Here is a 12,988-nt window from a genome sequence, read left to right as displayed (position 1 = left end):
ATGCAGGCACTTGGAGAATATATACATAAATTAAAAATATTAATACACAATACAGATAAATACAAATGTGTCATAACTTTCTTTCGACGTTTAAAGATTAATTGTGTAGTCCTTGCTTTTCCAATTGCCATATAAGGCTGCTATTCACATTTTATTATCCTAAATGTAGTTTCTTTACATGCACAGTTTGATTGTTAAAGAGGGAAGAAAGATATAAGAGGGACAGTCAAACTCATCAATCGAAAATAAACTGTCAACGCCATGGCTAAAAATTAAAATCAAACAGACAGACAGACAATAGTTACACACCATAGAGAACTGTAGAGTAAGCAACACGAATCCCATAAAAGTCATTGCATATGTTTTGTTGTTCAAATTGTATTTGATGTACGTAAATTTTTCTCTAAAAAAATTGATTGATTGCGCATTTATTGTATTTTTTTATGAAAATATTCATCTCATTTTGATAACAAGGGACATTTTGAAATATTACGGACGTTGGAGGAACAATTACTCTTTTAGATGAGTTGGAGGTGCTGATACCTCTGATTTTGAAATTTAAGTAATAGTGTAGACACATTAATTAACAAATTTTTTGCTATGCGTTCAGGTTGACCAACTTTTCACGATTGGTATTTCAGCAAGGGCAATTGAGATCTGAATCAATATACTATAAGATATTTTCCTTTCAATTTAGGTATAATTGCAATAGTCATTATTGGGCTACCAACAGTCTCCCTAGCAGTGCTTGTTCTCTTCCTAATAAGGTTTGTTTTGTATAACTGAGATAAGATGAACATCATTGCAAGGCAAATATGTATTTTCTTTCATTTCAAGAGTGACAATGCAGAATCATATTTATTTACAGAAAATCAAAAATTGAAGGATTTTTTTTTCAAAGATAAGAAACAATGATTTATTTATTTCATTACAAATGGTAGCTGTTTTTTACTTAGTGTTAGTGATAAAATCAATCCAATATTTTGTCACTCCAATTTCAGTCCTTTTATGTATATTATACAGGAGATACCGCCTATGTTTCGCGAGATACAAGTGTAACATTAAACTCGGCTTTTGTTTACCAAAAAATGTGTATGCCAAATAGACAACTCTCTCATTGTAATCAAAGGTACCAGGATTCCAAGTCACAATATCAATATAACTTTGAGTGCAAGATTTTTTACGAACTCTTTACTCTTTGGTACAGTTAAAGTCAGTGCCACCTTTAACCAAACCTTTAAACAAAACATCTAGGAAAGGAGAAGGCCATATGACAATCAACAGATAACATTTTAATTGACGCATAATATCAGTCATTAAATATTCTTTTTTTTATATATAATATATTTGGTGTGCTTTCATGGCATCTGTAACATCAAATCGATGTCTTTTTTCAAGATGTGAACGGAAAACATTTTCAAGTTTTAAAGACCAGTGTTAATCATCTATCGTAATTTTTCCCGATGACGTCAATAGTGTTGTCAACAACGCATGCATTCTTGGTTTCTAGCAATATAGATATTTTTAAAACGATTAACATCACATCAAAACTGATCACGAAAAGGATTAAAGGCAACATTAACAAAAAAAGCAAAAGCATGTTCTATGTCAAGTGTTTGACGATATACCTTTTAGTATTATTAGACGTCACTGTGAAAACTGTCTAATTATGAGAAAATAATGTTTGGCAGGTAGGTGAAACTTACATTAACGAAGAGATAAATGAAAAATGAAGAGATTGATGCCCGAATTATATAATTCCAAGGCCCTCAGTCGGCTCCAGAAGCGTCAAAGCAGCGCATCTATTTTGGTGGGCAAATATCCACTTTTTGATATGGGACAAGCTCTGACGTCCCACGGCCCCAGCTTGTCTGGCAAAACAGTCCTCGGACGTCAGAGTAATCTCGGACTACGTGTACTATTTAATTTACAGGATGGTTATTTTTCAAAGAAATCATTTGACATGTTTTTCATCTCTATGAATCTTAGATTTGAAATAGGTTGCACTATAAAAATAAAAGGAGATGAGTAGTAAACGTCAATGTCCAATCTAAACAGAGAACACCAAAATATATCGAGATTATTCTACAGTCTTTAAAAACAAACATAACATCGTGTAAAGCTCTGAATCGTCCAACTTCAATTTGTTCATATAACTATTATAAAAAATGTAAAGGATGATGAATAATATGAGCATTTTCTGGTCCCTGGATTTCTCAAAATTGTATGATTCTGCAATCCTGTTAAAGTTATGTTAGGCTTCAAATGAAAGAAAGTATAACATAATTAGGAAATATGAATCAAAAATGTCTCTCGTGTAGGGTGCCTATCTGAACCATTAACCAGAAAAATAAAAGCAACAGTAGTATACCGATGTTCCAAACTCATAAATCGATAGAAAAAAACAATCCGGGTCACAAACCAAAAGCATAAGACAAAATTCGGTGTAAATAACAAATATAACATCACAACTAAATACATGAATTTGGGATAGAAAAGTACCGTGACACGTCTTATAATAATGTGAATTCACACTCAAATATAAGAGGAAACAAACGACATAAAAGTAACAAAACGTTAAAATGCAGAAACGAACTATAAAATAACAATGACCATATACCTCACTTGGTATAGGACATTTTTAAAAGATAAAATGATGGGTTGAACCTAGTTTTGTGGCATGCCAAACCTCCCGCTTTAAAAGCCATATTGAATACACACGAATAATAGCTACTAAAAGGCACCAGGTTTAAAATTGTAGACGCCAGGAGTACGTTTCGTCCACAAAAGACTTACTAGTGACGCCCAGATACAAGTTTGAAAGCCACAAAAAGTACAAAAATGAACAGCATCGAGGACCAAAATCGGCATGGGTTTTCTGTTTGGGACCAGAACATCGATCCTTTTTATTACTTTTGCAAACAGTAAATTTTAAATAATGACTATATAAAAGATATACATGATAAAACTGAAGTATTAACTAATTACAAAAAACAACTGGATACATTACATAAACCGACAAAATCCCACACAACAAATAGACCCACCCGAGTTAGTCAAGGCCTTAATGTAAAGTAAAAAAAATATTGTCAAATTTAAATTCGTAATACAGCACACAAAAATGACGTCACATTTGAATGAATAAAACTGTCTTTCAAAAATAATATAAAATTAGGATTGATTTAAGTTTGGAGACTGAGCAAATCGGACTCCACATCTATGATATAAAGTGCTCCGGAAAGTTCTGTTTTAAAATGTTTTTTTTTTTTTAACTTTACTTCACTTAATGTTCAAATCAATAAGGAGTATAAAAATATGCATTAACAAAACTATTTTGTCACCATCTTCTGTAATGTTTATTTTGTTATGTTTAAAAACAATTTGCATCTGATTTTGACACCTTGGCTATAAAGTGTTTAACTGCCGAATTTGGAAATGGAGACGGTAATATTTCATCTTTTTGCATTAATTTCAGAAAGTGCTTAACTGTACAAGATTGTCAAACAACAACCCAAAACATTCGAAGGAATAACATTAATATACATCAGATGGTACAAAAATATGGAAATTGTGAAAAAAGAACTGTTAATGACGGCTACAGTGATCCGTGGGACATTCGTCATAAATTTGTTCAACAGGGTGAACACCAGCAGCAGAATACCATAATGGAGGAAACGGAAACTTGAAACTTATCATAAATAAATATAAGCAATTGAAGTTTGTGTTGCCTTCACTAAATTGAACATATTTAACTTAAATTACATAATTTTAATTTCGGAATAACTTGCTTACTCAGTTGACATGTCCGATTTGATATTTTGAACAATGTATGATATTAATTATTACCTCAGCACTAGCTTTGCTTACCTGCATAACAGTTATTAGGTACGAAAGATTAAAACTTTTCAAATAAAAGTACTGTATAAACGTGTGTGAGCATCAATTACAATATTTGAACTTAATAAAACATCAAATCCAAATTAGTTGATTTTGTCTGATTGAGTTTCAACCTTACCGTCATACAATTATACAGTTCAAAGCTTAATAATTTAGCTTCGATATGTAAAGATAATAATTTCATTTGTGTATTAACATGATTTACATACTTATTGTATGGCAAACTGGTGTATATTTTGACTAGGACTCAATGACTCCATCAATACAGGTGTATGGGTGATAATATTGAAAGATATCACAAAAAACGACTCAATCTTCAAATTTCTTACTTTATTTTATGACAGTTTGTATTTACATTCAGTTATATTCTCTTCAACTTTAAATTTATAAATAAGAATTTATAACGGTAAAACTTGGTATTTTCACATTACCGATGCCTGATTTTACAAGTAAGTTCTATAAAAGTTGAGATTATAGAGAAGATATATCAACTTATTGATGCCCACTTATTTAGTATAAAAGATATTCATCAGTATTATATCGCTGTTCAAAAGTCATCCATCAATTAAAAGAAAAAAATATCAAGCTACAAACCTACACCGAAAGAAACACATCAACTATATATGACAGGAAAACAACGGAACAACAAAAACACTAAATTGCAACTTAAACAAACGCGAACAATTGCCATAATCCTAACAAGTTACATGACATTTTCAGAAGAACAATAGTGTTAAGGGTTTATTACAAGTCAAGCATCTCGCTTCTATGGCAAAGTTAAAACATATCGCTAAAAGGACAACAATACGCGACAGTCATTCAGTATAAGAAATGCATACATAAATAATAGTACAAAGTAAATAACAAAAATACCGAACTCCGAGGATAGCATAGCTAGCTTCTAATAGTACATTACAACACGTGGACTTCAAAATTATAATAAACACACTGCTGTTGTGTTTCTTTATTTGGTCGGGTTGTTGTCTCTTTGACACATTCCCCATTTCCATTATCATTTTTATCTATTATAATTTAACATGAAAACCCCTTATTAAATGACCAAATCAAAAGCTCAAACGAAAGGATAACAACTGTAAAATTCACGACTTGGTACAGACATTTTTTAATGTAGGAAATAGTGGATTTAACCTGTTATTATATCTAGCTTATTATATTACATTAAAACACGTGGACCGCAAAATGACAACGAACATCTCCTATTAATTACAGCAAAGGATATAATAAACACAAACCCCATAATTATTTTTGTGACGCATATCTTGAAATTCATAAAATCATATGGAACGAGATCCAAAAATCGCAATTATTGTCACAATACTGGTCCAAATGATTATTATATTGATGATAGTCATAAAACATGTAAAATGTTATTTTAAATTATTAATGCTAGTCATAACGAAGTCATGATTATTTTGCTTAGCACAAAACTTTGTCTATGCAAAATAAAAAAGGAAAACGACCATACTGACAAACAAGACATATATGAACTGTACCGAAAACACAGACCTCAAACAACAAACTATAAGGCAAATCAAAATACTTAACCGTACTACAAACGAAACACAAATATACTGAACGACTTTAGAAACGCAACACTAGATTATTTTTGTGTTATTTTTGAATGAATGTGTCAACGTCAAAAGCGATGACTGCATAATCAAATTCTGTTGATGTTTCATTGTCACTACACGTTGATCTGTTAATTGATGGCCAGCAACACATCTTGTCTACTTGTATCGTTGTCGGAAGGACAGTAGAACGAGTTTCTAAAGTCATACGGTATGGTTGCAGCACATTTATGTTTTCATGTTTGCAGTATTCTTAAGGGCTAATTCAGTTCTTTGTTTTTTTTATTTCTCAGACTTGGCAAAATGGAGATGCATCATTTAAAAAAAAAAGTAAGTAAGGCAAAGGATTGAAAGATCTGTTTCACAAAGCAAAAAAACTGAAACAATCTTTCATGGGACCAACATTTCGCTTTAAGAAATTCGTGCGACTTCCAAAATTAGGTATGTTCAATAACCACAGGTTAGTCAGATTTTGATTTTTTGTAAGGAGAAAGAAGCATGATAAGCATGAAAAGTAGTTGTAAGAGAACCAAAAAAGATTTGGTAAAAAAAATCAACAAAATGAGTGTTGCGTTTCTAAAGTCGTTCAGTATACTAAATACTACGTACATGAATCACACTCGGAAAAACATCCATATTAGGGCATAGGGCCAGTTCTGTTCTTGGCAGACATACGACGTATATGTTCCACTTCAATCTGAGACGTGATAAAAATGATGTTTGTTAGTTAAGCACATACACTGACACATCGTATAATCAACCCATCATAGATGGTATCTATAAACTTTACGTGTTGTCATTTTTACCCTGTCTCCTCTAGTAACTTGTTTAAAGAACTTTTTTGCGGAAGGAGCACCCTACTATTTATAAGGTCTGTAAAGTGTGAACATGCACGAGCATATCATAACAATAGAGTTCTAAAAACATTATAAGACGTGGCCTGTAAATGAATATATTTATTGGGAAATTGAAATCATCCCGTTTGCCATAGATTTTAGGTTAAATTATCCATCTGCGTCAATACATTGGAAAAAATGAAGGTATAAAGCAGTCCTTAGGTTATTAGCAGTATTCTTAATTCAGATTTACGCGGATATATATAATGAAAGTACTAATTGAAATATGAGTATTCAGTGATAGGACATCATCAATATATCTAAAAGTAAAATACCACAATTATACAATATGCTTTCTCTTTCTGTCTTTTAGAAGGTTTTGCATTTATTCTGCTTCATATTAGTTATAATATTCATAGCACACATTACCATGATTTAACAATCAAATTGCATCCTTGTCGTTGAACATCTAAATAAAACTGTTTCCAGAGTATTGTTCAATGAGACAAAAGAATAAAGAAAGACCTGTGCTTAAGAGAAAAAAGAAAACCAAATATTACATATTACTTTTCAAAATGCCCTGTAATTCTGATTACATTTTGATTACATTCTGATTACATTTTGATTACATTCTGATTACAATAAAACAAATCTTGAAATGTGTTTATGGTCAATAAATGAACCTTTTTGTTATTCTTATTTAATAGATATTTAACAAGTTAAGGTAGCTGGCATGTCATGTTTTAGATTTTTTGTCAGATTTTCGGAATCCTCTGGTTTTATCCATTTGAATGCCTTGAAAAAATTTGCCCGGTGACCCCCATTTTTCTTTTTGAAAATCTTTTACATGTAAAATGATAAGCCATCTGTTGAAGTCTTATAAAATTTTAATTACTTTTTAACAGTTTTTGAGAACTTCAACTTGTCAATGATAAAGCCATGAAAAGTCAAGAGAGAAATTTTTTCCGCCAAAATTTCAATGGCTCATATCTCGCAAACAAGTACGGTGACCTATATATTTTTTTTGCTCTTTGGATTCCTTTATCAATTCCCTATCAATATAAACTAGTGCTTTGAAAAGTTAATTACTTTGAAACTGAGAAGCGAACTCCCTTAAGATAGTTTGGTTTACATTTTCAAGCATGTTTATTGATTTGTATACTTCAGGAAAAATAAACTGTTACAATATTTAAAAGTCATCATTAGCCTAAGAAGGCCTTAGTAAAATATATTGTACATATGTACACAATTTAAAGATGTACCTATAAATATTTGATAAGAAAAACTTATATTTAAGCAATATTATACTTATTTTAACTCTGAATTATAATCTTTTGTTCATATTGAGATTATTGTATACTTTGAATTAACAGGTAGGAATCCAATTATAGTTTGATTTTATTGCAATTTCCAATTGAGTATAGCTATAGGACAATATATGTGATAAAAGATTAATCAGACATGTGAAAATGTATCTAATTAGCACGAACTAAATTAAAAGGTGGACACATATCTTGTTTAGAATAAGCAAATTTGTATATGTACTTGGACTGGACATGTAAAATGTACTGACTTATAGTACTTATATTTTGTTCTCAATTTGTTTAAACAATTCTATTAAATTTTTACATAATATTTATCTGGTAACTTTATTTCATCCATATTTTAATTTCCAAAAACTGCACCTTGAAATACATATATAATGTCTGGAAGAGGTCAGAAGACAAACAGCAAACTCTTTATAAAGCCATATTCAATTGAAGTCAAAATAATTCAGAGATCAATGATGATAAAGTGTAATGGGTGACACAATGTTCACGTATGTCTGTAGTGAACTTTTGTGGTTTATTAAATAGATGTAGTTTGAAGTTTTTATTTTAAAATATATAAAACAAAATCCTTCCTAAAAAGAACTATAGTTATCTTAAACGTTAATCTATCACATCATTTGAAATGTTTTTGTTTTTTTAATTCATTGTAATCAGGTTTTTTTAATTCATTGTAATCATGATTTCTTTGCCAATGTAATCATTAATTTCATCAGACACTTTCAGAAATGATGTAATGTACAAATGACAAAGTAATTGTAATTTAATCAATTACATTGAAATTAATCAGACCCATTTCTGGTAGAATATACTATACATGTTTCCTGCATATTTTACAGTTTGAAGAGCTTAAATCAAATAATCCGTCTGAATTGAGGATCATATGTCGCTGGCTGTTTCAGAAATATTAGCATATTTTACAGTTGACTTATTAACCTTTGCATATTATATAAATATATGTATATATATTGTCAAGTTCGGCCGCAATGTTGCAACATTCAATTTGATTTCTATTTATAATGCTCATTGACTTTTATTTTATATTCAAGTGACTATTCACTTGAATATAAAATAAGAGGTAAAAATGATACTTTTCGTGCTCTCCAATAAAGATAATTCATCCTGGGATAACTTAATCAACATTTTTACCTATAAAAACAATATTCAAACACCTAATAAAACTGTTGAATATGTGACCGTTTATGATAAGTTTATAAAAGGATCGAAAATTTACACAGGTCGTATCTATATATATTTATGGGCTCAATGAATAAACAACATCATCGTCAAAACTGCGATAAATTTCAAAATCTTGAAATGATAAACTATATTTAAGAATTGAATGCTTCTTTTTGTAAATTTATTGGGGTGTAAAAGCGTTGACCGAAGTACATTTTGTATGAAGCACGGTCAACGCTTTTACAACCCTATAAAGTTACAAAAAGAAGCATTCAATACTTATAATGACATTTTTTAGCTAGGATTATAATAACACGATTTTCATGAAGTTTAATTTCTAAATTCACCTGAGTGTGCACTTTATTGTGGGACCTCGTGTCATCATGAATGAAATGTTATTGTCTCATGCAATTGCTTACGGAATAACATGTCATGTGCAATTAGCCAATCAGAATAACGTATTATAATGAAACCTACATCTAATGTTATTATTTAATTATAATGAGTGAAAAAAGAAAGTGAAACAGTACACAGTTACATTATTTATTAATGTGTACAACAATAGAATTTTACGTTATTCAGTGCGGTGTCGTCCCCTTTTCCTTGGGGCTTTTCAATTTTGACCTTTAGTCCACAGATTGCAGACCCATGAGGACAGTTTTGACTCCATGCCCCAAATGTTCCCCACAATCCTTTAGTTCCGATTCTATTTGTTGCTCCACCATTGACCCTTCTGCACCTAAACCTTACATAGTTTGCAGCTGTATCATCTCCTTTCCCCTGAAGCAAGTTTTTAATCATTATTATGTGTTTTTAAAACATTGTTTTCAACTTGAATCATCGTTTAATGACCCATGATATGTTAACCATTATACTATAATGTATGCTAAGTAAAAGGACTTGACGCCGAAAGTCAGTTAACCATCAAATCATTCTATGTTAAATAAATGGACCAATATACAAATTAACCAATCATTCCAAAATGCATATAGTATATGTATTATACTTGCGGTTTTTGAGCATTCTAATTCTAAGTGTGAAGGAAATAGATGTATTTCAACGAAATTCGTTTAAAATTTTGTAATTTATGAAATTCAATCCTCTTTGATCCTTTGTTGTCAAATATCTCGTCAACTGTTTCAGTTTTGAATATCATTTGTTTAAGTTTTTACAATAGTTTTTATTGTAAATCCAGACATGTGATGTGGAAGCTTACGGTTTATAACGAGTTGTTTTTATTAAGTATCATGAACATGATGAATGTAGATATACAATATATAAGGACAAATATGATAAAAAAAATAAGCAAAAAGTAAGTGATTGTATTACTCTGTCACCTTTTTTTTCAAATTTTCGGTCTAGAGCGTTCATGAAGGAGGTAAATCGACAAAACTGTTTCGGGCCCAAGACATTTATATCATGTTTTTTTTCATCTTTTTGATTACATTTTCTGTAAAATTCGTTGCAATTTATTAAGAGAAATTCACTAGTACATGAATGCTTTTGTGTGTGGTTCTGGTTGTCTCTAATTGCATTTCTTACGTCAGTGTATGTTACCTCTTTTTCTATTTCTTCCCAGGGTGGACGGGCATAATTTGAAATGATAAGTTAACAACCTAACCATCATTGATTATATGTTTTATGAAAAAAAAAAAAAATCTTCTCTAAACTGCAGTTTAAAAAGATTTTGAGTGTCTATTAGAAGCACGCCAACAGGATTAACAATCATCCAAAAACCAAAATATGTTTCTTTTATTTTCAGATAATATTTGATTCAATTGTTTATTGACGTTCTTTGGATTTATATCCAATTTTAGAGCAAAATGCTTCATATTCATGATATTATAACTATGTTAAACAGTAATGGATTGCAATGCGTTTACTAATATGTAAAACATATCCACCCAAATAGCACAATATTATGAAAACTACAAATTTGGGTTAATCTCAAGTTAAAACTGCACAGTAACATGAGTCACCTTATAAGGCATTACCTCTGATATATTATAGTATAGTAGAGGAATATGAAAAACATAAGTTGGTTGGTGCAGCAAGTGCCTTTTCATGTCAGAAGTTCATCACCTTTAAAAATGTAATATAACACAGCAACATATTTTAATTTACCTGTCTGTCTTCAACCTGTAAACGGAATCCAACAAAACGTTTACCAGAAGGACAGTCCATTGTTCTTGACCATTGACCCCATTGTCCTTCATGCGCCCAAATAGTTCCACCAGTGTTAGGAGAGTTGTGTCCCTTTCTGCACTTTAGACGTATAGCATTCAGTGCAGTGTCATCTCCTTTTCCTTGTCTTCCTTCAATCTTAATTAAGATATATAAAGAACATAGAAATTGAACATTGTTGTGAAAAATCACACCTAACTTTTCCATGTTTTCCCCAAAGAAGGAGTTAAACATGTAAACAAATGAAAATTTAACATGTTTTAATGTGATAGATTTTCCTGAGTCAAAAAAATATATGACTTGGCTCTGTACTTAAACATCCCGTCATTGTGTTATTGTACTATGATAAATTTGTGTATTCTTATCTTAAAATTTTCATATTTGATTGCTATGTAAAATTGTACTATTTTGTGGTAAATATTACATTCTACGTACTTCCTGCTTAGAATATGTTAATGAAAATGACAAACACGTACACACTATTGCTTTTTATGTCCATGAACCTGAACAGGCCTAGTGAAAGGCCAATCTGAAATATTTCCTGTACCTGATTTGTTACCTTTTAATGGTATTTACTTTAACGTAAATTTGATTAAATTGAGACAATCAAATTATAACATGTATAAGGTGAAAATAGTTATTTTATTTAAAAGCTATTTTTGATAAGCGTAGCACTAAACCAGTTCACAATATTGCATCTGTATGATACCCCTCAATACAAGAGGATAACTGGAGTCAGAGAGCTTCAAACAGAAAAAAATAAATCGTCAGGAGCATCAAAAATCAAAATGGCCGGAAAAAAAAAAGAACAGCAAATATCATCTTCGATCATTTTTTCCTAAGTGATATTCAACTTTGGTTATAGACCGACAAATATAAATGTCACATTACAGTGATAAAACCAACTTAAACTTTAACACAATTTATGTACTGTAATAAAGTGTAAAAAAAACCAAAGGGACTGTTAGAGAAACTCCGGAAATTGATCAACCAAGTTGTATTAGAGGTGTTAAACAGAACACATGTAAAACGAGATATAAAAGCAAATTACCTTTAAGGAGAATCCACTTGCAAAATATCCTTTTGCACAAAATTCAGGACGACTCCATGTTCCCCATGGTCCTCCATTGTGAACCCACAGCACTTTTGTAACAGTTCGTTGGGCAGCCAAAGCGTGTGTTCTGTCCATTGATGTGATTCGTGCTTCGGGATCCATAGCTCCGTTTACAATGGTTAATAAAACCGAGACAAAAAGGCATATACTTACGTAAGAAAACATCTTTCTGAAATATACATTACATTTATAACTGTTTAGTTAATGATATATCACTTCAATGGTAAACCCTATTTTTGAAATTTCTATCAAAAACGTTTTCAATATAATTGAATTTATGCTAGTATCATGCAATTGAGAGGTTTAGTATCTGCAAAAAACAGGTTACATCCACCATTGTAAATAAAAAAATACGGTACCAAGTTGGAAAAGGAATATGACATTTGCTATATGTGTTTAGCTTTTGATATTGCAATTTGATAATGGAATTTCCGTTTTGAATAATCCTTTGAGTTCTACATTTTTGCATGTTTACTTTCTTCATTTATTCTTATTTATTTAAATACTAATATGCAATTTGGCAAATAGGTTTAAGAATTAAGCAAAATTGTATGTTTTGTGATTTATATTTTGCTGAAAGGATGTCAATATATATTGCTATTAAAAAGGATTTCAAACACAAAAGATAATTATTAAAATGAAATAAAACTCTGTTTGTTAAAGATTTTTATTCTTTGTACAAACGATAGTCAGGTTTTCGATTATTTGTGATTGCATAGTACAATGTATTAAATCGAATCTTAATCATTATCTCATAATAATAATAATAATAATAATAATAATAATAATAATAATAATAATAATAATAATAATAATAATAATAATAATAATAATAATAATAATAATAATTAAATGAGTAAT

At 30.4% G+C, this 12,988-nt stretch overlaps 1 protein-coding gene across 1 annotated transcript; it reads right to left on the bottom strand.

Moving 5' to 3' along the window:
- Positions 1-9,375: 9,375 nt before the first annotated feature.
- On the bottom strand, positions 9,376-12,292 carry LOC134726501 (vitelline membrane outer layer protein 1 homolog). Its single transcript, XM_063590906.1, has 3 exons — positions 12,065-12,292; positions 10,954-11,151; positions 9,376-9,609 (listed from the first exon to the last, which is right to left on the bottom strand). The coding sequence occupies exons 1-3, from the start codon at positions 12,290-12,292 to the stop codon at positions 9,376-9,378; spliced, it is 660 nt and encodes a 219-aa protein (XP_063446976.1).
- Between the last annotated feature and the right edge of the window lie 696 nt (positions 12,293-12,988).

This window comes from Mytilus trossulus, chromosome 7 (assembly GCF_036588685.1).
Source record: "Mytilus trossulus isolate FHL-02 chromosome 7, PNRI_Mtr1.1.1.hap1, whole genome shotgun sequence".
In the NCBI taxonomy this organism is placed as follows: domain Eukaryota; kingdom Metazoa; phylum Mollusca; class Bivalvia; order Mytilida; family Mytilidae; genus Mytilus; species Mytilus trossulus.
Note: the sequence above shows the minus strand (reverse complement) of the source record. Positions and strands in the feature narration are given on the sequence as shown.